Below are 24,911 nucleotides of genomic sequence, written 5' to 3'. Positions count from 1 at the left end.
AAGGCCAGGTGGAATAGGACCGGAAGAAGCCCTGGGCTGTGTATGGAACACAGAATATTCCCAACATCTGTGGCAAGCTAGGTCTACAAGAATGAGAGGCCTAAGTGGGGTCTCTTTGTTTCTATTGATACCTAGAGCAGAAACTTAATCCTGTCCCACTCCCAGCCCCAAGAACAGGAAGTCAACAGCACCTCAAACTCAGCTGTAGCATTGAATTCTGCACACACACACCAGAAAAGGTTAAGGAATTTTATTTTTTACAAATTAAGACTATGTAGATTTCATATATTTCTGAATCAAAAACACCTTTGTCTTCACAGTATGAGTTAGAGAATGCAGCCTGAGCTGAAAACCAAGGAACTAGAAAAGAAAGTGATAACTACAGTGATTACTGTATTAAAAACCTGTTAGGCATTTTCTTTAAAAGTAGTTTTTTATATCTTGTCATTCTTGGCACTGTTTCTAAAGAAAACTCCTTTAATCCCAAGCAAAAAAGCACAAGAGGTGGAGTTCGGCTTCAGGACATGTAACTCATTCTCAGGCCTAGCAAAGAATCGACAAATTTATGGAGAGTTGCTAGTAGGGGGTTGATAGGAAGGAAATCCCTTCTGGTAAATTGTCAAGTGACAGGCTGGGGACGGCAGCTCAATCAGAGAGCAGCATCCTCTGCAGAAGCAAGCCATTCTTCCGGGTGGCATGCCACTCCAGGAACCACACGGCCTGCCAACACAACTGTCTCAAGGGGTACGGTGATGTCATACACTGTGAACCAGCAGCCACTGGCTCAAACTGTACATACCGGTTGTGAACAAGGAAAGCCAAAAATGGTGTCCACGAGCAATGAGTTTTCAATGGCTCCAGCCTCCTTAGGCTGAAGCTCTGTGGACAGCCAAAGCCACAACCATTCCCAAGGTTGCCTTCCCTTCTGGGCCAGCTGACTGTGGCAGCTCACAGGGAGCAGCTGGTGATCCCCATTAGTACTGCCCCCTACACTTAAAAACAGAAAGCTGCAGGGAATCAGAGGTTTGGTCGCCCGGCCCCTGCTTAAAGGCAGCTGCAGATTTCTAGAAACCAGTGAACAGACCAAAGCCTAAAAGTGCGTCTGTAAAACATTTATCAACTGCCCCAAATCTCTGGCCTGATACTACTTATTAGTGCTCAGGTGGGATAAGACAAAAATGCACCTAAGGACTGGTCCAAATGCCGCCTCCTGAGTCATCACAGCCAGTCCCCCTGGTCTGAACAAAGATGCACTTAGTGGAGATTTTGCTCTCTCCTGCCTCAAGTGGGTCCTTATCTGGGTTTGTCTGGCAGGATTAGTTACAATCACCCTAGAGGCACAACCATGCCCCTTCCTTATCCTTCCTGTCCTGGGATCCTTAATCATAGTCACCTAATAGAGGCCACTCAGTAATTAAGATAGTGATTAAAAAAAAAAAAAGACTGGGACAGTTTGGGAATTTTCCATATCTTGCCATAATCAGCCTTTCATAAACGCCTGACAAGAATTTCCCTTTGTACTGAAATCCTCCCACCCTCATGGAAGGAAAGCAGGCAGATTCCCTGAGGATCAGATAAGAGATTGGGAAGGGAACACACACAAATCCACATTCCTTTTGTGATAGCATGGCAGAAAGGTGTGTTTGCCAGACCAGCGGAGACTTGGGCAGCTCAGAGGAAGCTCAGCATCCACCAGAAGAGGCTTTTCGTTTTCCTTGTAGGGGCTGACAGCTCAGATACAATGAGCCCAAGTAACAATGGGACCAGCAGTCTTTCCAGTGGAAAACACACTGCCTAGTCCCACAGGAACTGTGTAGAAACCAAACAACGCTGAGGAAGGAAGGGCCGAGGCGTCTTTACCAAACAGTCCGGGTCCACTTGGTGAAGCTCGGCCGGAGAGCGGACTCTTGGAGCTTGCCTCTGCTGCAGACCCTGCTCCTTATCATGGTGGGCTGGCTGCTTGAGCAGAGGAAGAGGCTAGGGGTGGGGGCTGACAGAAAACGGGGCAGGGAAAAACCCCAGGAATAAGAAGCCAAACTCCAAACTATATTCTGCTAATCAGTTTTTTGGATCAAAAAATTCAAAATAGAGAAAACCACAAAGTACAAAAGCTTTTCTGATGCTTTTCATTATCACAGAACACGCCACCTGTAATGTGTGCAAAGAGGAAATGAGGGGCGGAGGGAGAGGAAGTCAAATTGGGGAAAGCTGGATGGCTGCTTCACTTCTTCTTCTTCTTATCCTAGAAATGGAGGAAAATGACCCAATTAACTTCTGGTGTTGACAGTTAAGCTAAAACTCTTGAGTGAGCCAACAGCTGACTGCCTTTGATTAGGTACAGTAAGATGGAAGGAGAGAAGCTACTTTGGTGTAGGAGGAGCTAAAGCTTAACCGTCTTCCGCTGGCATTCTCCCAAATTGCCAGACTTGACAAGAATAAAGGCTATGCACATTCTCCCGCTTCTATCCGATGTGAAGCTAGGTGCACTGCCTGACTATTCCTGGCTACTCACTACCGTGACAGCTCAGATCCCAACCACCAAAAGCTGCAGACTGGCAGTCTATCCTAAAAGAACTAAATAAGAGGCCAAGACCAACTTTCCATTAGGCCTGAGACGGAAACATAAATCCTGGGCATGAGCCAACATTCAAAATAATCCAGTCCAGCCAAACTCTTCACTGCACTGGGAGGCCTGCTTCGTGCTCAGCCCATTCGTGGCACAGACAAGACAAATCCTATCCAGTCGCCAGCATCCACCACTGCTGCCTGTCACTTGTTCCATTTAAGTTCTGTAAAGGAAGGCTTGTGCTTTCAGTTGTTCCCCTACTACTGGAGTGGATAATGTTTGCCCCTCGCTAACCCTACATAGAATACCTCACTTGGGAAAAAAAAATTAGACCAACAAATGTATACAACTGGCCTATTTCTGAAATAAAGATAAAAAAAGCTGGCTGTCAACATTATCCAAATCCTCTAGGATACGTCTTTTTGAGTTAAAGCTATCTTTACAGCCTTTAAATTCTTCATATATACTGTTTCTTGCTGCCACTGAAGCTCTTTTCCTTCTGATACTAATCTTGGGGAGACATTTTCTAAAAACAAAAAAACAAACAAAAAAAAAACCCAGAATTGTCTTTACTTGTTCCTTTTTATCCAACGGCTAACGACTTCTAGTTTAACTCATATTCAGCGGCCTGCCTTACAAGTACCCTGGACCCACACACAGTGTGAGCAAGTTCTCAGGTTTGAAGGACACACAGATGCTAAGCTCAGGAGCCAGTCTTTCCTCTTTGGGTGGTGCTAACCTTCTCATTCATAGCCAGGATCATCATGAGCTTTCTGAAGAGAGTTACGAAATCTAAGAAGAGGTCAACGCAGTGCCTGAAAGAGAAGAACCAGGTTATAACTGCACTTTCCACTTGTTTTTATCCACAAGCCCACAGAGGTACAGGACATAAAAACCTCACCCCAACCCCAAGAGTCAGCCTCACCAGCACCCTACCACCAACTAAGTAAAACTCTGTCTGAGACCCTCTTTAACTCCATAAAGCCATGGAGCACAGAAAAAAGAAAATTTAGACTGTAAAGGCTTAAGTCTGAACCCTGAACAACCTAGTTGAGACTATGAGAGGATTACATTAAAAAAAAAATTATATACATTTTTTTCTCATCGTTAATGGTTTAAAGACTACAACAGTATAAAGAGTAAAACGTGGAAGATTCCTCTCCCTCTCGTCTGCCTAGAGGTAACCACTATTCAAAGTAAGGATAATTAAATACCTATCAATAGTCCAACTTTTAAAAATCTGATGTCTTTCCGGAACTGAGAAAGACAATGCTTTCTGATGCATAGTTCCAAAACCCTGGATATTCCATCATGTATACCCCTGTAGGTTGGCCACGTAAGTCAGCCAGTGCCACCTGGTCCACTCTTATTCCTACCAATGTGCAAAGAGAGGTGAGTCAGACAAAAGATCATCCCAGAGACTCAGGAAAGAGCTGCTGAAGAGTAGCCTCCTCCTCCATACTTATTAAAGACCATTTTCACACTCACCAGATATAATCTTTATCTCCATTTTCAGCCTTTTCAATAATGAGTTGAGTATCAAAAAGGACAAAGCCACACATGACCACCAGCCCCATGTACAGGTTTGCCTGGCAAAGGAAGAATGAGACATTACCAAGCGGTAGACATCGTAGAGAAAAAGTCATACCTCTCTCTGGACTTTGGTCACTTCAAAGTACATCAAACACTAACCCTACAGACATCAACATTCATGGAAATTGAAGCCCACAATGAAGACCATATTACCTTCCCAAGCACAATTCTGTACTCATTTTTTTTTTAGGTCACTGAAAGAGCTTCAATCATTTTAACAAGAAGCTACTGCCGGACTGGTTTTAGAAAAATGACTTCTGAGCAAACCATCATCTCCACTGCAATGCCTGTCTGTACTTTGACCTGCAGCAGAAGGTTCCACTCTGGAAGGGTGAGTGGGGAGGCTTCAAGAGCACTGCCCCATGAAGATAAGAGTTTTGGAGGATTCCTAGCCTATCCTGGTTTTAGGAGATTAAACAAGAAAAAGAAACACAAGGTAAATGGGGACTGGAAAGTTATAAGCAAATCTCACCTGGAAAAGCCAAACAGATCCGAAGAAAAGGTTCCCCAGGGAAGACAAGAGCATCAGGCTCATGGCCGACATCAAGATACCTAGAAAGGAAGACAAAAGCCACCTTGAGAAAAGCTAACACAAAGTTCAGCAATCTTATTAAAGCCATTCTTTACTGTCTCCAAAAAATAAAGGGTTTCATTCTCAACCCAACAGTTACAAGTTGGAGGGAGGGAAAGGGTCCCAGGGAGAATTTTGGCTAAAGCAAAGATCCTCTTCCTGTTTTCCAGCCCATACATACCTCCTAGAAAGAGGTAGCTACGGCGCCTGGCATAGAGTGCACTCAGGGTGAAGCAGGTGAAGATCATTGCTGTGCCCATGAAGGCAGTGGGAAGGATGCTGTTAAAGGAAAAGGCCATTATATCAAGGGCTACAGGTATATAACCTTTGTTTAGAAGGTATCTTCATTAAGGTAGAAAAAGCTAAGACACTACTAACATAGTTACCTGGGGTTGATGGCAATGCACAAGTCCAGAGCAGGGCCCAGGCCAACTCCTAGGAAACAAAAAGCCCCAGAACATAACATAAACACCAATTCTTGAAGGATTAATCAATAGCATGGGCATGCCTACAGTCCCAGAAAACAAAACATGTAGACTAAGATAATTCAGTCTCCCTCCCTTCCATCCTCAACTGTTTTCCAGAGAACATATACTTGACTAAGTTATTTATGGACAGAGCTGCAAAACCAAGTCCTTGGCTGAAAATCATGGATGACCCAGGAGGAACAGAGATTAGGAGAAATGAAGCAGGCATTTCAAACATTGTCAAGCTAAACTGTAAGGCTGAAAAACTCTGAAGAGCAATGGTGAGACTGTAATGTGGGCCAGATCAGGAATCAGAAGAAAAGGATGAAGAGCAAAGTGGTGAAAAGTGGCCAACAACCTGTAGTCATGCAGACTGATTCCCTGTGTAGCAGAAAAGGCCAGACCAGTTCTGCAGGTGGACACTTGCCAGCAGGAGAGAAACCTGTCCCAGCTCCAATACTTCCTCTCCTCTGGCCATGGCCTCTCCTCCTGCTCATCCCACCTCTTAACACTTTCAAAAACCAGCTTTTCCTGATCTAAAAATCTAATCTCTAAATCCCTTCCTTTCTACAATTTCTTCAACACTGTACAGATTAGACACACTCAGAACAAGTTGTATTAACTCAAATGTTGCTCTGCGAGCATTTTTACTATGTAGGTTGAACTGTTTTCCTTAATGATTAGTCTAGAAGAGCTGTGCTTGTACTTTTCTTGAGAATCAGCAAAGTGCCCTGTAGGATGAATCTCGACGTACGGCTTTAATGAACTGTCTGCAAGATTCAGAACAGACGCTCCTACGAAAGTTGCCAGCGTTGAGTCCTTAATTAAGTCAGATTCTCAGGCTGCTGTTTAGTCCCATGTCCGCTGTTAACAAGTCATGCTACCTAAGCTCTTAAACTTCATTCATTCAAGCACACAAATGCTTATTTTTGGATACAAAAGTAGAAGTCACAGTCACGAGTCACAAACAGCTTACCCTCTGGATGGGGGAGCAAGATGCACTTATATGAAATAAGAAAGTAATACAAGGCACACTCAAATACAAGATAGGGTAATACAGTGTGTCCGTTGGGATGCATCCGAATACATACATATCTTGAGCCTTGGTCTAAAGAGATACTAAAATATAGTGTCGCTCCCTCAAAATCAGAGCCATCCCAAACATACCTGTAAGGAAAGCAAATCCAGCCAGAAGTCCCAGTCTTTTTTGCTCAGTTTCATGGCTGTGAGGTGTTGCCATCAGCCAAATCATCAACCCCAAAGAGCCCAAGGCAGAGAGCAGACCAGCCTGTCAGATCCAGAGTTAATAATTAAATACTTGAAACTATCAAATTTATCTTGCAGGAGACTTTATTGGGTTAAAATATTCACCTGAACTTCCTAATATTTGATCCTAACCTGGAGGCAGTGGAAAAGGCAGTGAAGGCAGAGGAGAAAACCCAGAAGCCTTGTGGGACAGGGTTAGGACCATGATGGGGTGCTAGAGGCAGTCCATCCACTATAACTACCCAAGTCAAATTATGAGTCTTGCCCGAGAAATAGATAAGAACTGAATGACTGTGTACCCCCTAAAACTCATGTTTAAATCACAATCCCCAATGTAATGGTATTTGGAGGTAGAATCTTCAGAAAGTGATTAGGTCATTAAGTGTGGCGCTTTTGTGAAGGGAGATTAATGATCTTATAAAAGATTCCAGAGAGCTCCTTTGCCCCTACTATGTGGGGACACAGAAGGTGGCTGCTTACACAGGAAGCCAGCCCTCACCACACAACACATCTGCCAGTGCTTTGATCATGGAATTCCCAAACTGTGAGAGATGCTTCTTGTTTAAGCCACCCAATTTATGGTATTCTGTTATAGCAGCATGGATGAACTGAGACAGAATAAGAACCAAAATCAAAGAGTTATTTTAGGGTGATGGGATTACAGGGTTTTATATTCCCTTCTTATAACGAATCTGTTTTCTAAATTCTCTATGGTGAACATGCATTAGTTTAAGGAAAAAAAAATATAAAGCAAATGGGAAAAGTAACAGGCAATAGAGACAGAAAAAAATCATTAAAGATGTATGCAGACACCGAAGTTCCTTCCTTCTTTTAAAGGTAGAGTCGATCCTCAGTTTTCACAGTAGTTATGTTCTACACAGTCACTGTGAGCAATGAATCAGTGATACTCGGCAAATGCTCCTAGAGAAAATGAAGGTTTTAGTTCTTTCAAGCACCTGTCAATGTTTTTATCAACTGGCCTAAATAAAATACAAAACCTTACTGAATGTGTGTTTTCTGGTTAAAGACACTTGGGTATGTAGTATTGACCCTTTAACACAACTCGTGCTCAGTAGCACTGTAATTCATGCCTGAACGAAGTTTATCTAACACACATATTTTCTCTAGAAGGCACATCACAGTATTGCATTGAGCAATACCAGACATTTGAGCGTTATGCTTGGGGCCATTTTAAACATCAAAATCACCAATAAAAATGATAAAAATGCCAAAAATGTGGACTAAACAGACCATGAAAAGGACACTTGTTGACACTATGAGAGCTTGAAAGAAGGCAGTGTTGCTTTGCTCAACCTCAGCTGGAACATGGTGCAGTGGACAACTTGAATTTTTTGCCACTCTGTATGGCTGCAAAAGTCCACAAAAGCACCACAAAGGCTGATTTTAGAGTTACAAATGAATCTTGGCAAGTAGGTGAATTCACAAATATGGAATCCACAAATAATGAGGATGACTGTGTTTCACTGAAAAAAGCCAACACAACCAGAAGCCAAAAGGGCCACTGTTGCCTAAAAGGCACAATGTTTTGGTCTAAACTCGAAGGATCAAAGCTCTCTCTTTGAGTGTCCAAAGTAATTTTTCACACAGCTTCTGCCAGGAGATGCCTGAGCATAGGGGTGTCTGAGCATGCCACTCCCCAGCTGTGACAAATGCCAACACAAGTACATCTCCATATTTACACTAAAAAGGACAACTCTCAAAGGGACCAGTCTTGGTTAGCGAGCCTCAAACTTTCTGGTTATTCCTCAACTGTTCCTTTTATTGATACCAAACTCAAACGTTCCCTCAACAAAGGAAAATGAGTTGTATCATAGAATAAAATGGACCAAGTCCTTAAAGGTCTCAACCCTGTCTCTCCTGGAAATTAAACATACCATCAGTGTTTTGTATCTAAGTACTCCACAGTCATTCAGGCAAAAAGCAGAAGAATGGAAGAACAGATAAAAAGGTTACTGTGCAAAGTCACCCCAGTATGCACGTCAAGTCTCTACTCAGTGGGTGGGGGCCTCGTACGTCAGCAGCTCAGCATTCAGTGTCAGGGTCAAGACATCCTGTTTTCAGTATCTAGAGAGGGCATAACTGCCAGAAAAAGTAAATGGCTCTGCATGTCCTGATTTATGACTGGTTTTGGCTGGGCTTCCCTGATAGCTCAGTTAGTATGACAGACCCCTGTTCAATTCCTGGACTGGGAAGATCCGCTGGAGAAGAGATAGGCTACCCACTCCAGTATTCTTGAGCTTCCCTTGTGGTAAAGAATCTACCTGCAGTACGGGAGACCTGGGTTGGGAAGATCCCTTGCAGAAGAGAAAGGTTACCCACTCCAGTATTCTGGCCTAGAGAAAGTTACAAAGTGTCGGACATGACTGAACGACTTTCACTTGGCTGGGTGCAGATCCCAAACTACTGAAAAAGACTGCGGACAGACACAGGCTTTTACCATCCTGCTGAGCTAGTTTCTTCCTAATGCAATTTATGCCACAGCGACTAGAGGAGAAAACTGCTCTTACCTGAATGAAATGGGTGACCACATGGACATAGGCCCCCGCAGCCGCCACAAACATACAGAGGGCAAAACTGGCATAAACCTTCTTCAGATGCTGCTGTGTCGAGGGGGTTCTAGGAAAGAAGGTTAATAATGGCCATCACTCCAGGACCAATCTATTCTCTAAGCTAAGGATAATTTTCCTTCTCAGGGAATATATGAAAGTTTTAATACAATAAAGAAAGAAGAGAAAATCTTAAAATTCTGAGGGAGGCCCCACAGCCCAGAATTAACAATCAGTACCCAAACTATAATAACTAACTGGCTTTCCAGTGACCACACAGCAGCCCTTAAGAGTCTGGATGCTTTTATCAGATCCTCTGAACTCTAGCAAAGTTAATATGTTAGTTCACACATGCAAAAGTTAATACACCAGGAAAAGGAAAAGAAAAAAAGATATAAAAGGAAACTTAAAAGAAGCACAGTCAAGGTCAAAGCACTTACATGTGGGAAAATTTAAAGAGTGCATCGAAGTTGATCTTCCGATCAAATACATTCATGATGCTGGTGTCTGTGGGACACAGCCTCCGCTCTGTGGAATCAAGGAGATAAGAAAAGTCATCTGAAAGATACAGGGACACACAACATACCAAACCACTTTCTTTCAATTTTTTAAAAATTTCTTTACTTTTTACTGAAGGATAATTGCTTTTCACTTTTTACTGAAGGATAATTGCTTTTCAGAATTTGTTGTTTTCTGTCAAACCTCAACATGAATCAGCCATAGGTATGTGTTATGAAAGACAGCAACGTGCGAGTTTGGAAAAATGAAAGTTATCTGAAAATCCCACTGCCCTAACACCACCATTTTCATTTTTACATATTTCCTTTTAGAATACATTCGCAATCATATGCAACCAATTTAAAGGGGACAAACTCATCTTCTGCCCAAACTGTTTCATTACCAGCGATCGATTTCCATTTTTTCAGCAGGTAACTTGCCCCTTTAAAAGACATACTGTTTCTTTGAGAAACAAAGAAGGAAACTTTTTTTAAGTTACAATCCCCAAACTGACTTCCTGTGGAATCCTGGGCCATCCTCAAGAGTTCACAGCCTCGCTACCATTTGTTTCCTGAGGTTCTCTCACAAATGAAGACAACTACCACGGCTGGCTTGCTTCCTGATCTCCCCTTTCCTTTCTCACCGCATCCCTACTCACCTCAATAGCACAGTCAGTTTTGTTCTTAAGGGTGGATACAGTGAGAAGCTGCAGAACCTACAAGAGCCACTCCCCTCACCCCTAAGTCACGGGACTCTGGCCCTCTTGATCGAGATGGTGCAATGATTGCAGGCCGTTGCACAGCCAACCACAGCCTTCCATAACCATGATGAATACACCCTCTAGAGAACACATTTATAGGATGGCAGAATCCAGCATCTGGAAAGCGTCTTTGTTTAAAGCTTCCATTAAGTGCTCTAATGACATCCCTAGACAGAACTTGCAACAGCACTGAAGCAACCTTCAGAGCCAAGTTTCTCTCACAACAAAGCTAGAGTGCCTCTTGCTTCCAATTTCAAGAGTTAAAGGTGGGGATGGGGAGGGGAGTTAAATCCTCAAATACCCTGGAGGCTGTTAGTCAGAAAGGGGCAACATTCTGTAACCAGACCCCACTGAGTGGAAATTGCGGGAGGGGAGAATGCCAGTTTGCTCTTTGGCATTTCCCAGGAGGTACTGACTATCTCTCTTAAAACTGCTGATGGTAAAACCAAAGTCATCAAAGGTTGTTAAGATAGGGAAGGAGGTGTCAAATAAGAATTTCTCCATGATTTAGTGTCCTGTGATTTAAAATTGTTAAAAAAATTTATTAATTAAATAAAGCTAGTTTTCCCCCATTACTATCAACTCTTAAGTTTTTTTTTAAAATCTATCAACTCTAAAATTTAAGTGAAATATGTAATTATCAAATTTTCTAGATGCAAAGGTAAACAGCAACTGTAGTAGCAACTTTATGGGGAAAATGCAATAAAGTAAACATTTAATAAATATGACAAGGTGTATATGACAATTTCAGAACTGTTAAAATCAGAGGGGAAAAGAGTTAGGACTTAGAATCAAGGAAACATATGACAGTTTCCTCTTGGTCTGTTCCAAATAGACAATAACATACAGACAAGTAATGAGTTAAAAGTGTTCTTACAGGTTTTGCCAGACAGACTAAACACACCAGTTTTCAATCTTAGCCTTAACTACCTGTGCTCAGAAGTGTAGAGAAGATACCTACATTCAGTGTTCCTGTGTAAACTCAGCTGAACAAGATTAAATTGCATTCATAACTCAAAAATAGCAGCTCCCATACCGAAAGTATTTTCAGTCCCAGGAACAGTCAGTTCTCAGCCCAGCTTGAAGTGTTCAAAACCATTAACCAAGTAACTCAGTTAACATTCCAGAGGGCCCCCACAGTTAAGTGAAAATCTTTGTTTAAGGATTTGCTTTTAAAAAAGTACAAAGAATTCCCTGAAGTCTGGTGGGACTCCATGCTTTCACTGCCAAGGGCCTAGGTTCAGGCCCTGGTCAGGAAACTAGGATCCTGCAGGCTGAGTGGCTCAATCAAAATAGATAAATAAATAAAATGTAAAAGCACATTAAAATAAATTTTTTTAAAATAATTTTTATGTTATGTGTATTTTACCAAAATAAAGGAGAAAAGTATACTGCAAGTATCTAAAAAGGTACTCAATAAAGGATTTCCCCTAACATACATTGAAACCCATTACAGAATGGATACCACCATTGGTTTGTCTCACTCTGGACCCCAACCCGTACACAGTTCTACACTCCAATCTGAAACAGGAAAGTGTACAGTGCCTCTGAGACTCATGGGAAATTTGCCTGCACTGCATTTGTAAATGAGAAGTAAATGTTCAAGTGTTAATCATAACTAAATTTCTTTTGAGACTCATTTTATGCTTTCATCCTTAGAAAGGCAGAATACCAAAACTTGTCAAAATTGGTCACGCATACACTGCTAAAGCTTCACTGGAAGTGTCACCATCTGTGGTTTCCCAGGCTGGCCTCTCTGCCAGAGGCACCCGAAAACACTGCATAGTTCTACCAAGAAAGAAAAACTTAAGTGAATACACTGCTTTGAGTCGGTATTCATGAGGTCTGCTTTGGTTTGAGGAAGGGCAGCGGGGCCAGGCAGAGGGAGACAGGAGTCAGACAGTGTCATCAATGAACACCTGTGACTTCTCACATACTGTTAAATCTCCTGTTTTATTCTAAGAATCTTCCTTAACCTGTCCTAAAACATAATATTATCAACAGCCAAGCCTTAAATTTAAAAAATAAATAAATAAACTCTCCTCGATCTTATTCTAACACCTATTAAGTACAATGCAAATGAAACATGGCCAAGTGGCCAAAAGCTATGCAAAACAATCATGCATTTAGCATTCATTAAAAAAAAAAATCCTTGCCTTTGAAAAAGAAAAGCTTGCTGACTTTTGGAGCCAGCATAGAAGCTGCCTCAGTGTATACAATTTAACAACATTAAACCAACAAGTCAAAGAAACATTGGTCACACATTTATTTAAACATTCAGTGTGTGAATTATATGGTTCCTCATTCCTGTTGTAGTAAACTCAACCATCTTGAATCCTGTTCCCACACATCCAAAAGGATCTGATTGATACTAAAGAAAAATCCCATGTTAAAAAAAAAAGGGGGGGGGTGGAGCAGTAATTTTGTTAGCAGTTCTTCCTACTAAATAGCTTGTAGACTCTGTACAACCATGTCCCTGGAACAGTGGTTAACAAGGCCAGCTGCCTCTGAACCCTGGCTACTTCCTTAGCTGTATGATGTGGCAAGTTTCTGGCACTTAACTTCACTGTGCTTCAGTTTCCCCTTTTGTAAAAGAGTAACACTTAATATTCCCTACTTCATAGGAATGAGGACTAAGCGAGAGAATACAAATAAAGTGCTCAGAGTAGTGCTTCATACCTAAGACCAGCTCAATATGTTAACCACTGTTGTTACTAGTGTAATTTATTACTCTCATGTCCTCAGTGCATGACTTCCCTTTCTAAAAAAAAAAATTTTTGTTTAGAATCATTTAACAGATGTTCCAAACACACCCTTCATAGGGCTACAGGTGGTGGCTTTCCCTTTTTAAAAGTCTAGTTTTAGAAGACATTTATCTTAGACCTAACTTATATACACTCTGTATTTTACTTAAAAAAAAAAATATTATCCAATAACTAATGCACAGCTAGCTATATCCTGAAGGCTTAACAGTTATACAATGAGAGTAAAATTAAATGGGAGGAAGGGAGAGTGTAGGAAAATTATAAACTGGAATTGAAAGGAACTTGGTTAAGCTTACTACTGATTAAAAAGGTTTAAATGGCATGTCTCTCTGCTGGTACATTTACACTGTCTCTTCTGTCCCCCAGGACCACAAAGGTGTTTTGAGACAGCCTAATAACCACTAAGTGATCATCAGATGTGGAAAAGAATTTGATGAAGTAAATGGTTATTTATTAGCTTGATGGTTTCCTTGCCACCCCTAGGAGGCAGGTCAGTTTGGTTTCAGGAAATCCAAGAAATTCTGTCTCGGCTAGGGCTGAGCTTTGATTGTCCTAGATTTGGATTCCAGATGTCCCAGCCCATCCCTTAACTTGGACCAAAATTCCTGGATCAGGTAACACTGCATCTCTAGGAGGCTGCCTCAGAACCTAACAAGTAACTGGAGATGGAATGTCTATTGCCTTCAATAAATTATTTTTTTGCATCAAGCTGACACTACTAAATCTCCCTCACTATAAGCACAATTGTTTGACAGACACTGAATCGTAAGAAGGTCTCAGTGTCCTAAGCACATAATCATCTTCCAGTATAAACCAGCAATCCCTCCCCAATAAAACCATATTCAGCCCAAGTGAGAGCAGGCATAGATTAGGACAAATGGCACACTCACTCAACCCTCATTCCTAAAGCTCTTTTTTTCCCCAAGTGTTTTGGATTCCAGTTAATTGTGCAGGAACTTTTCTCACATATTTTGTTGTAATCACTTTAAGAACCTGCATCTGATTCATCTTGCTATCCCCCACACTTAAATCTCCAGAGTAAATCTAGATGCTACTATCTAATGAAGCGTTGCAACCACACATCAGCATTTCCCAGCTGGCTCAGAGAGGAACTTTCCTTAAAGGGTCATTCAAGTGGCTCTAAAAGCCAGTCTACAATTTTTCTCTCCTTCGTTTGAATACTGTTTTTGAAAACAAAAATGTGTATGCATCATATAAAAGCTACTCCATGCAATTTGGTTAGTAACTCTAGAGAAGAGCAAGGTAGAGTCAAAGACATTTCTACCAGTTTCTAAACCCAAATCAAAGTAGCAAAGGAAAATTTAGCAAGATAATGCATCAAGAGAATATTCAGTGTTTTCCCAGAGGAGACTAATACCCATGGGTAGTTTATGAAATAAAGTGAAACTCTTCAGGCCAGCAACGGTACCTCCTGTAACAATACCACTGACTGCATTTATATAAAAGTTCACAACTTTCAAAGCATTGTACTATGTACATTATCCTCTTTGATCATCATACACATGAAGAAAGGACAAGAATGATTAGTACCTCTCTAAAGATTAAAAAGACAGTTCAAAAAAGTAACATAAATGAGCACTGGATTTGAAGTTACAAGTCCTGCCATATTCTACCACATAACTTTGGGGAAATCACTTTACCTAAGGTCATCTAGGCTTCCTCATCTGTGAGAGAACGATGATTAACACCTTCCCTATCAAGCTCACTGAATCCCAATAAGAAAATCTCTGTGAAATTACTGTAAAGTGTTAAACACTACAGTGGACATTAAACAGACATTAGTGCTGACAAACATCAGAAAGTTAAACAGTAGAGCCAGGACAGGTTAGGGTAAACTCTAGTGCTCTTTATACTATTACACCTTAGAGCAGAAAAGCAAGTTTTCCTTAAAGCAGTTTCAGCTGCTGGTCAAGAGAAATCGTAAAACTACTATGACAACAAACACATCCTGATTCCTCTTATACTTTTCTGTATTTTTCAGCATTTCTACAGTAAATATCAACCACACACATATGTCAGGAAAAAACCTGAAATGGCTGACCAAGTATCTGGATTAATTTCACCTTTCCTATTTAGGAGAGTGAGACTTCAGTGGATCAACAAGGGGGAAGGGAGAGAAGGAAAGAAAGAGAGTACTAAGCCAGGTTTCCACAACAAAATAATGGAAAAGGGAAACACTGAAACCAAGTTACAGACTGCACTTCTCAAGGATTCAACCATTCTGACTCCACTGGAGGAAAATGGCAGAAAATCTAAATGTCAACATACTCTTGACGCAAGGACAAAAAAAACATTAGAGGAAAAAGAAAACACCAAAGAGAATAAGTCAAATAATTACAGAAAGGTGTTTGCAGAAGCCATGAGAAATGTGGTTATGAAACTTTTATCTTTCCTGAACTTAATTCTTAAACTACACATTCAACCAAAAGATAAACTTGAAATAAATAAGTAACTAGACTAGAAAAGCCCATTTGCCGTTAACCTTTAACCTTGAAATTTCTATGTTTCAGGCACAGTCAGCTCTTCTGCATGATTACACATTCACAATTGAACTATTGCTGGAACAGAGTCTCAAGTTCAGAAAGGTTTTTGTTGTTGTTTGGTCCATGAAAGGCTGATGAAGCAGGCAACGCAACCTGGGCAGGCACCGGGCTGCAATTCCTCACTTAATAAATACACAAAAATACCACAGCTCCAGCCAGTAGGTCCAAGAGAAAAAGAAAATCAAAACTGCCCGAGCGACGCCTTTCCTGAGCGAACTTTGAGAAAGACGCCCACAAGGCCCAGGACCAGCAAAGCCAAAGCCACCTCACCTGTCCAAAGGTAACCAATCAGATCAGAGCGGGGCTGCCCAGTGGGGCTGGCAAACCAGGCCTAGCCCCGGTCTCTCCTCACCTCCCGCCTCTGCTGTTGGCTTCCAAGTAACTAAGATGCCTCGCGTGTCACAGAAGGGTGTGACATCACCCGCCCCGCCGTGACAGGGCAGCCTGTCGGACCGGGTACTCCCGAGGCCAAGCCCCCGCCTCACCCACAGGCGGCCTAGCCAGAGGCCTCCCAGCAGGCCAGCAATCGGTCGGGAGGGGTTGGGATGACCACAAACCCGTAAGGTTTCGCTTTCATTCTCCTCCGAAGGAAGGGGGGTGTGTGTGGGGAGGGCGGGGAAACGCGCCCCGAATTCAAGAGATCGAGGCTAGGCCTAGGCAGTTTACACTTGCGCGGAGCAAAAGGAGGGACGCGGCCCGGGCGGGGCAGGAAGGCCAAGAAAGGGCCTTCGATAATATTTACGCGCAGAATCCCCGCCTCGACGCCGCGCGAAGACCCAGCAACCTTGCCCCCCGCGTCTCCCCCGCTACGGTACAGTTGCGCATGCGCCATTGTAGTTCCCTCTCCCCTCAGCCTAGCTTTCCGGAGTCCAGCGGCCGAGTAAGGCCCAATTCCCCCAGGATGCAGTCCATCCGAAAACGGTGACTACTTCCACTCTTTCTCAGACAATAACTGCTAACCTTCTTTCCACTTCTCATTCCCAACCTGCGCACTCCTAGCTTCAGACATACCTTCTAACTGGCCTCTCAGGAGCCCACACACCTCTTCTAACACCGGATGTGCTTCTGACTCTCCCAGGGTCCGCTCCAGACTCTTTACCTTGCGTCACCGCCCCTCGAGGGAAGCCCCGCCTCCATATTCGGACTAAGGCCAGTCCTCATTGGTCGTTGATTGCACTTCTGCCCTTCCATTGGTTGTACGTGCATAAACAGCGACTACTTACTTCAGAGCTATTTGCTTAACTCCCTTGTCGATCAGGACTCTAGCCGCCAACCAGCGTCGTTGCAAAAGACCTCCCCCTTCTTCCTGCATGGTAAGGAAGGGTCGCGGTCCGAAGCCGCCTCTAGTGGACAAAGGGAAGAGGGGCAGGCCCCACCCAAAACACAGGGTAACTAATGCAGCTTGCAAAACGCGTGAGGTAGCGCTGCAAGTGTCAGGATTCTGGTTTAGGCCTGTCATGTAATGTTAAAGGGGAAAACAGATTCAGAGAACATACAGAAAAACGCTGTCACAAGGGCCAATTTACCGTGAATCTAGTGAAGCTTAAACTTCAGAACACCTATGGAAGCTCAGTGAATTCTCCAGGAACGCGAGGAAGAATTAACAGCCCCAGTCCTGCATCGGACGCACGAGCCGACCCTGAAAGTCCCTCTCTGAGCCTTAATGGTGGATCTGGGGTCGTGGGCGGGGCCAGCGGGCTGCCAGGACCACCTCCCTGTCCACCTTGCTTCGGAGAGGTGGATATTATCAGTCCGATGGGTGGGAGGGGAACGAGGGTGGTTGTCTGGCCGAGCTGCCCTGACAGCCCTGAAGAAACTAAGCCATGGAAGATCAAAGGGCTCGAGCTCTCCGAGGACTCCTAAGCAATACTTGCACAAGAAATTACAGTAAGGAGTTATGAAACTGATTTTAAAAAGTTTCTACACCATCAGTTTTTTTCAGAACTATGTTTTTTTGCTGATTTATTTTTCTAATATCTCTATAAAAATAATACAACATGGACATACGAAGAGGCAAAGAGTATGCAGCCAAAAAAGTAGGGAAAAAAAGCTTATAGTGGTTTGCAAGCAGTTCAGTTCAGTTCAGTCGCTCAGTCGTGTCCGACTCTTTGAGACCCCATGAATTGCAGCACCCCAGGCCTCCCTGTCCATCACCAACTCCCGGAGTTCACTCAAACTCACGTTCATCGACTCGGTGATGCCATCCAGCCATCTCATCCTCTGTCGTCCCCTTCCCCTGCCCCCAATCCCTCCCAGTTAGTAACAATAACGTAATTTTTTTTGATTGTGTGATGTTTGTGGTTTTGTCATTATTTTAAAATCCGTAATGATTTATTAATATTCTTATTCTAAACAAATATTGACTTTATTACATAATTTTGTATTCTTTTTCTGAAATACAGCCCTACAATTGTAGATGTTTTGGGCTGTACAAAACATAGATCCACCCCGACCTTCATTTTACATATAAGGAAACAAGCCTCTGGACAGAAACCGTTCTAGCAAAACAAGGGAAGAAATTTAGATTAAGCATTTCATCAGTGAATATCAAATCAGAATGAAAGATTTAGGAAACTGCTTTCTAGAAGGATAGGTTATTTTTTCTTTTTTTTTTTCTTTGGCAGCATCTCTCTGATTCAGGGTGGAACCCAGGCCCTGGGCAGTGAAAGCATGGAATCCTAACTGCTGGACTGACAGGGAATTCCCTAGAAGGGTAGAATGGTTATCTTTTTTCATAAAGAATACAAATGGGCAGGGTATGATTCTTGGAACACAAACTCAGATATGCAATAACATTTTATTTTTTGTAGTGCAACCTGAACCTTATTCCATCAGAGTGGAAAAAATATATATTGTCAGTCTTCCTTGAGATTTCTGTCCCTCTTCCACCCTAATTTCTGTCACATTTCTGGGGCTAAAGTGCTTGGGAACACTATCTGGTTCCTGGTCTTTGATCTACACAGGTTGATGCAGAAGTTTTTACATTTGTACTGGTGTCCTTTCAGGTATAGCAGTAGCTATTTCCTTCCCATACTTAAGGCACAAGAAACCTTTTGTCAAGCTAATACTGAATTATCCACCTAGAACAAGAGGTTGCTAAGAATTTGGCCTGGATAGTGTTTTCTGACATAGGTTACTCATTCATTGAAGACATAGATTATTCACTCCATTTCTGGCTCAGGGTCTTTCAAGAGGTTGCAATCAGATGTCAACAAAGGATGCAATCATCCAAAGGACTGACTGAAGCTAGAGGAATTACTTCCAAGGTACGGCTGACAATTTGGTGCTGGCTGTTGGTAGGAAGCCTTAGAAGCTTTCCAAATGGGTTCCTTCTTAGGGCTGTTTGAATGTCCTCACAGTTTGAGGCCTGGCTTTTTCCAGAAAGAGCAATCCCAGAAGCAGAGACAACTAGATGGAAGCCCTTTTTACAACTTATCCTCACAGTTGCATAACAATCACTTCCTTATAATAAAACCCTTATTCCCAGAGCCCTGTCCCGAGTCTCGTGCCTCAGAGGGCCTCATGCTTTGGAGGGCCTTCCTAGAAATTTTCTAAGTTCTCCTCATGTGCCTGGGACCAATCTGGGCCAGTTATGCCATCAAGGTTCAGCCCAGATCGGGTCCTACTGTGCTCTTGTTCAAATTTCTCCCCTTCATGGGATTCTCCAATTCCAGGATACCCAAGGAACTCTAGAACTCATGCCTCTAGCATTATCCCAAGGCCCTATGATCAAGTCTCTGCTCCAAGAGGGCAGCCTGATCACTCTTGCTGGCCAGGATAGTATTTCTTTTGTGGAATCCATGAGATTGGCTCTCCAGGATCATGCTGATATGCCTACTTGGGGGTCAGACAGAAGATGAACTGAGGCCTCTGGGCTGCCAAGAGTCTTCTGCTAAGCCTTGGGCTCAAATTGTGTGTATGGGTCCCTGTATTGATCCTTTCCTGTCCGTGTTCTGACCGTGGAGCTGTGTGTGGTCCATAGCACCAGAGGAAACAGAGTGACTGCAGGGATCTCTTCTCCTGTACATCACCACACATGAGCCACCCCCACCCCACCCCACTCCCCCACCCATCCGACCACTGACACCCAGGGCATTCACTCCATCTCCTTCAAAGACTGTGGAATGTATGTCAAGCAGTCCTTTAGGCGTAGCCCCACCTTTCTCCTCCAAGATCACTTCTGAGTGCTTTTAAAACTGTTGGTCCACACTGTCAAAAGGCTCTTCCCAACTAATGTCCTCTTCTGTTTCTGAATGCTGTGATGATGCCGTGTTCCCACCCACATCAGTCTTAAGTCGTGCCAAATGAGTACACAAATGACATTATGCCTCTTGTTCTATCCTTGATATGTGGAAGGTAGGGATGTGGTTAACACTGAAAGAGATCACACAGTCTGAGAATGCTGGGATTATGGTTTAAAGAGTATAAGAGAAGACATGCTTAGAAGGGATATTTATCCATTCATCCATTGACATTTGGGTTGTTTACACTTTTTGGCTATTATCAATAATGCTGCTGTGAATAGTCATGTACAAGCTTTTGCGTGAAGATATGTTTTGATTTCTCTTGGGCCTATTCTCAGGAGTGGAATTGCTGAATCTGAAGCCGTTATTGGAGTAGTTTTTCTGAAATGGCCTTGAATGCTTGACACTTATCAACAGAGTAGGTCTATTCCCTCTCCCTTGGATCAGAACGAGCTCATGACTACTTCCCATAATAGACTATAGAAGAAGTATTGCTGTGTGACTGCTAGTGCTAGGTCATAAGATACCATGCAGCTTCTGCCTGTTTCTCTTGGAGCACTGTTTCTTGGAATACTCTCTGGAGACTCTCTTAGAACCCAACTACTAGCTTGTGAGTCTAAGCTACTTGAAGAGGCCTTGTATGGGTTCTCCCATCAACAGTCACAATGGAACCAACTTTTGAGTCACCCTAGCCCAGATGTTACACATGTGAACAATGAAATCTTTGGATGATCCCAGCCTCCAGATGATTCTAGCAATTCATCCTTGCTGTGCCCTGTCCAAATTCCTATCTCATAGATTCCATAGGCTTAATAAAGTGGTTGTTGGTTTTTGTCATGGGGTGGCATGGACAAGTGTGTTTTTTCTACAAATCAGTAAGAAAAAGACCAAAACCAACATAAAAATGGGCAAAGGGTATAAATAGGCAGTTCACCCAAGGGAAAAACCAAATGGTCAATAGACAAAGGAAAGTATGTTCAGTCTCAGTAGTATATAGAAAAATGCAAATTGAAACAATGATAGACCATTTTACACAGATTGGCAAAATCAAAAAGCCTGATAAGGCCAGCATTCATAAAGAAGTGGAAAAACAGAAAATCATATGCTACTGGTGTAATGGAAAACTGTCATAAACATTTTGGGGAACAATTTAACAAGATCTAGCAAAGCTTAAATGAACATACCTCATAACATCTAGGGATATATTAATATTTTAATGCACATGTATAAAAATATAAAACTAAACTCTTCATTGCAACAAAAAGTTAGAAACATGGTATATTAATACCATACATTCTCAACAGGGGCAAATATCACCCTGAAAATGGTGAAAATTGGTTCTTAGGGGGCCAAAACTTAGGTGTGGTTTGTGGTTTGTGAACTCCCCAAAGCTCAGTTCTATCCAATGAAAATCTTATTCCTTAGTATTTTTTTCTCTTGTTGGAAGAAATTAAATTAAAATTAAATGTTATTCATTTAATAACTGGTAGTTAACAAAATTTTCTCTTTGGGGAAAATAACAAAAGAAAGGTTGAGAAACAGATTTACACAGTGAAAAACCAGTGTAGCTGCTACAACAAATATAGATTTATATGTGTCAACATGGACACATCTTGAACACAATATGAATGGAAACAAATTATATAATGTTACACCCAAAATGGTACAACTGACTTAAATATAAAGTAACACTCAGAATAGTAATGTATATATTGTTTAAATATTGGGTTGGCCAGAAAGTTCTTTGGGCTTTTTTCCGTAACATTTTACAGGTTTTAGAAAGTTTTTTTTTAAACTTGGACTTTTTTGTCCAAACTTTTGTCCAAAGCTTGTCTAAATATTGGACTTTCCTGGTGGCTCAGATGGTAAAAAAAAATCTGCCTGCAATGCAGGAGACTCGGGTTTGGAATCATGATAATAGGGGTCTCAGAGGATGCTTCGTGAGTGAGATTAGGGAAAGTTTTGATGTATTTATAATATCCTATCTTTATGAGAAATTTTCTGAAGAAAAAGTTATGAAATCTTAACATTCATTAATGGTAACCAATGGGAACATGGGCATTTATTAATATTGTCTGTGCTTTTTTTTTCCTCCCAAATTTTTCAAATTGAAAGAAAATAAAAAGTTAAATATTTAAAAAATTTCTATTTGTTTTAGGTGTGTGTGAAGTGCATTTAACTGGGTCTGTGTCAGTGAAGGGCTTATCCAGTTTAATGAGAGAATATGAATGGATGGAACAGATAGAGTTTGCTTATAAAACAAATAGCTTTTTTAAAAACTCTGCCTGCTTTACCCCATTCATGTCATTCTCCTGGCCCTGAAGATATAGATGGGTTTTCCTGGTCCAGAAACCCTCTGCTCTCAGGCCCCTACAGACCTCCCCTCCATCCTGTCTCTAATCCAGGGGAGGGAGATTCTTCTTAGTTTGGTGAAATGAAGGTCATTTTTTATCTGTCCAAGACACTATGCCCACACCCTTGAGTACTTTGCCAGTAAGCGAAATGCTTAGCAGGCATTATTTGTTCACCGACCCTGCTCTACTTGCCATATCTCCCATGAAGACAATAAGCATAAAGTCTACCGACTGCTTGATGGGGGGAAATAGGAAGAAAACAAAGGGGAAAAGCTTAAAATGTGATTTAAAGCGCTAGGCCATAGCTGCTGTTGAAGTACCTACTATCTGATAGGCACTGGACTCTAGAGCCTTTAAAAACACTGTGAAATTTAAGCTGACAGGATTCCTAAATTAGACTTTGTCTTCTTTTCCCATTGCTTCTTTATTTGTCCATTTCACCGTTTACCCTTTGGTTCCCATTCTACCCACCAATGCCAAGTTCAGTTACATAAAACGTACCTCGCAGGAGGGCCTGGAACTTGGCTTTTAGAAAGCATAGGCATATTCTTTGGAAATGACTCAAGGAGACTGTTTCCAAATAGCACAGAGACCCAGGGAAATGGCCATCACCCAGTCTACCTTAAGATCCTCCGAGTGTATATGTCCAACCTAAAATTAAGGGAACAGAAGACCAACCATCTATTTACCTGGGTCTGGGAGGTTTCTCAGAATGCGAGACTTTTAGTACTAAAAGCAGGACAGGCAAATTGGGATAACTGCCAGCCCCAAACCTGGGACAGAGTGGAAGTTGTAGGACAGAGGGCTAGGCAGGGAGCATAGTAGGAAAAGGGAAAGCTAAGTGGCCTCCTCCCACAAGATAAATTTGAAGAAAAATTCTGTTGGGTTTCCAGTTATTTCAAGGAGTATAGATGTAACTAATGACCAAGAAGCAAAAGACCCCAGAAAGATTTCTTAAGCTTTATAACTTCCTCATATTTGTAGTGTTATTTTTTGTCTGTTTTTATTAGTGAGCAGAAGCAAAACACTTGTGATTATAGGTAAGATTTTTCTGTTTCTATTTTTTTTTGTTTTTGATTTTGGCCATGCATCACGGCTTGAGGGATCTTAGTTCCCTGACCAGCTACTGAACCCCGAGCCCAAAGCAGTGAAAGCACCAAGTCCTAACCACTGGACTGCTAGGGAATTCCGGTAATTTTTTTTTCCTTTGCTTTCTATAATAATACTAGTTAATATGCATTGTGCACTGTTTCTTACATGTTAGTCAATGGATAAGATGTTTTGTATGTATAAACTAGTTTAATTCTTATAATCACCCTGTGAGGCAGGAACAAATACTACATTTAAGATGAGGAAATTAAGGCTCAGTTTGCCCAAGGTCACAGAACTTCAGTTTAAGCTCTGGATATCTCATTCTAAAACCCTTATTCTTAATCATTATGATATACTGCATCTCATAAAATTGGCATGTGTTGTTAACGCAGTTTTGTAAAATTCTGTGTGTTTGTATGTTTTAATAAAATCTTTGAAAGAAAAGAGCAGTTGTACTTGACATTAAGAGCTTGGGGAGCTTAAAAAATGGTGAGGAAGGCACTTCCCTGGTGGTCCAGTGGCTAAGACTCTGAGCTCCCAGTGCAGGGGGCCCAGGTTTCATCCCTGGTCAGAGAACTAGACACTGCATGCTGCAACTAAATAATAATAAAAAAAATTCCACGTGCTACAACTAAGACCTGGTGCAGTCAATAAATAAAATTTTTTAAAAAAAGAAAAATGATAGGAGGTGGGAAGACAGCAACAGTCTACATTCCAGAAGCTAGGGAGGAGGTGAAAAGCGGGGTAAGGAAGGAGAGGATGAGAGAAATAGCTTGGAATGACTGGGCGTCCTCTCAACCATAGGGAGGTTGAGTGGTTTCCTAACAATAACGATAAACATGGCTTCCCTGAATCTTACACTTTTCCTTGTCTACTCTTATAACTCCAATCCCTCCTTCAAACTTGCTGACCTTGTTCTGCCCAGTGGTTATGAGAACAAGAAGCGAACAGGACTGAAACACATCAAAACCCGCACCATCACCTACAAATGTGTATTTAATATTCTGCTTAAGATTCAGGAGGAGCCTTTCCACTTCCCAGATCTCATTTGCATTGCCATTGACATCTGAAGGACAGAAGTGAAGAAACAAAACTTGAGCTTTCTTTTTCAAATCACAGTATTGTAGGCTATTATTACTGAAGACCAGAAGAAGAAAACAACTAAACTACACAGTTTACAGTATTTTTTACTATTAACTCAGCCCATTGTAACTTTTCAGAGGGCAGTAATTAACAGTAGCAAGCGTATTAGAAGAATGCTTTACTCTTTTCAAAATAATTTTCCATCTGTCATTTCACTTTCTCTGTATAACAACTCCAGTGGAGAAGGTAATGCAGATATTATCAGTCCCGTTTTATAGATGAGGAAACTGAAACTCAAATAGATTAAGTTAGTTTCTATAAAGAGCTATGAGAGATGCTTTGGTCTTAGAAGTAATTAGCTCTCTCCCTTTCTGTGGAGTTTTAGTCTGAGATTCAGATCAATTACTTTAGTATTTCCCAGCACTCTAAAATCTATACTCAGGACTTCCCTAGTGGTCCAGTGGTTAAGAATCCACTTGCCAATTCAGGGGACACAGGTTTGATCCCTGATTCAGGAAGAT

The 24,911-nt window shown here is 41.9% G+C and overlaps 1 protein-coding gene across 3 annotated transcripts; it reads right to left on the bottom strand.

Moving 5' to 3' along the window:
• Positions 1 to 235: 235 nt before the first annotated feature.
• On the bottom strand, positions 236 to 16,716 carry TMBIM6 (transmembrane BAX inhibitor motif containing 6). Of its 3 annotated transcripts, none has more exons than XM_040234122.1 (10): positions 16,629 to 16,716; positions 9,471 to 9,558; positions 8,992 to 9,100; positions 6,365 to 6,485; positions 5,117 to 5,165; positions 4,912 to 5,009; positions 4,632 to 4,711; positions 4,055 to 4,155; positions 3,306 to 3,381; positions 236 to 2,242 (listed from the first exon to the last, which is right to left on the bottom strand). In XM_040234122.1, exons 2-10 carry the CDS (start codon positions 9,524 to 9,526, stop codon positions 2,222 to 2,224), a joined length of 711 nt encoding a protein of 236 aa, XP_040090056.1. In that variant the 5' UTR covers positions 9,527 to 9,558; positions 16,629 to 16,716; the 3' UTR covers positions 236 to 2,221. The 3 variants fall into 3 exon arrangements, with proteins under 3 accessions (XP_040090056.1, XP_040090058.1, XP_040090057.1); XM_040234124.1 differs by lacking the exon at positions 16,629 to 16,716 and adding an exon at positions 15,888 to 15,907 and having other exon boundaries at positions 445 to 2,242; XM_040234123.1 differs by lacking the exon at positions 16,629 to 16,716 and adding an exon at positions 14,171 to 14,191 and having other exon boundaries at positions 445 to 2,242.
• Between the last annotated feature and the right edge of the window lie 8,195 nt (positions 16,717 to 24,911).

This window comes from Oryx dammah, unplaced genomic scaffold (assembly GCF_014754425.2).
Source record: "Oryx dammah isolate SB20612 unplaced genomic scaffold, SCBI_Odam_1.1 HiC_scaffold_29, whole genome shotgun sequence".
In the NCBI taxonomy this organism is placed as follows: domain Eukaryota; kingdom Metazoa; phylum Chordata; class Mammalia; order Artiodactyla; family Bovidae; genus Oryx; species Oryx dammah.
Note: the sequence above shows the minus strand (reverse complement) of the source record. Positions and strands in the feature narration are given on the sequence as shown.

Excerpts from the sequence above, each read along its gene's own strand:
- TMBIM6 (XM_040234122.1), bottom strand. The coding sequence starts at position 9,526 with ATGAATGTATTTGATCGGAAGATCAACTTCGATGCACTCTTTAAATTT. Across the intron at positions 3,382-4,054 it reads GGAGATAAAGATTATATCTG|GCACTGCGTTGACCTCTTCT; the intron begins GTGAGTGTGAAA and ends CTTCTCTTTCAG. Across the intron at positions 2,243-3,305 it reads TCCTGGCTATGAATGAGAAG|GATAAGAAGAAGAAGAAGTG; the intron begins GTTAGCACCACC and ends CTCCATTTCTAG.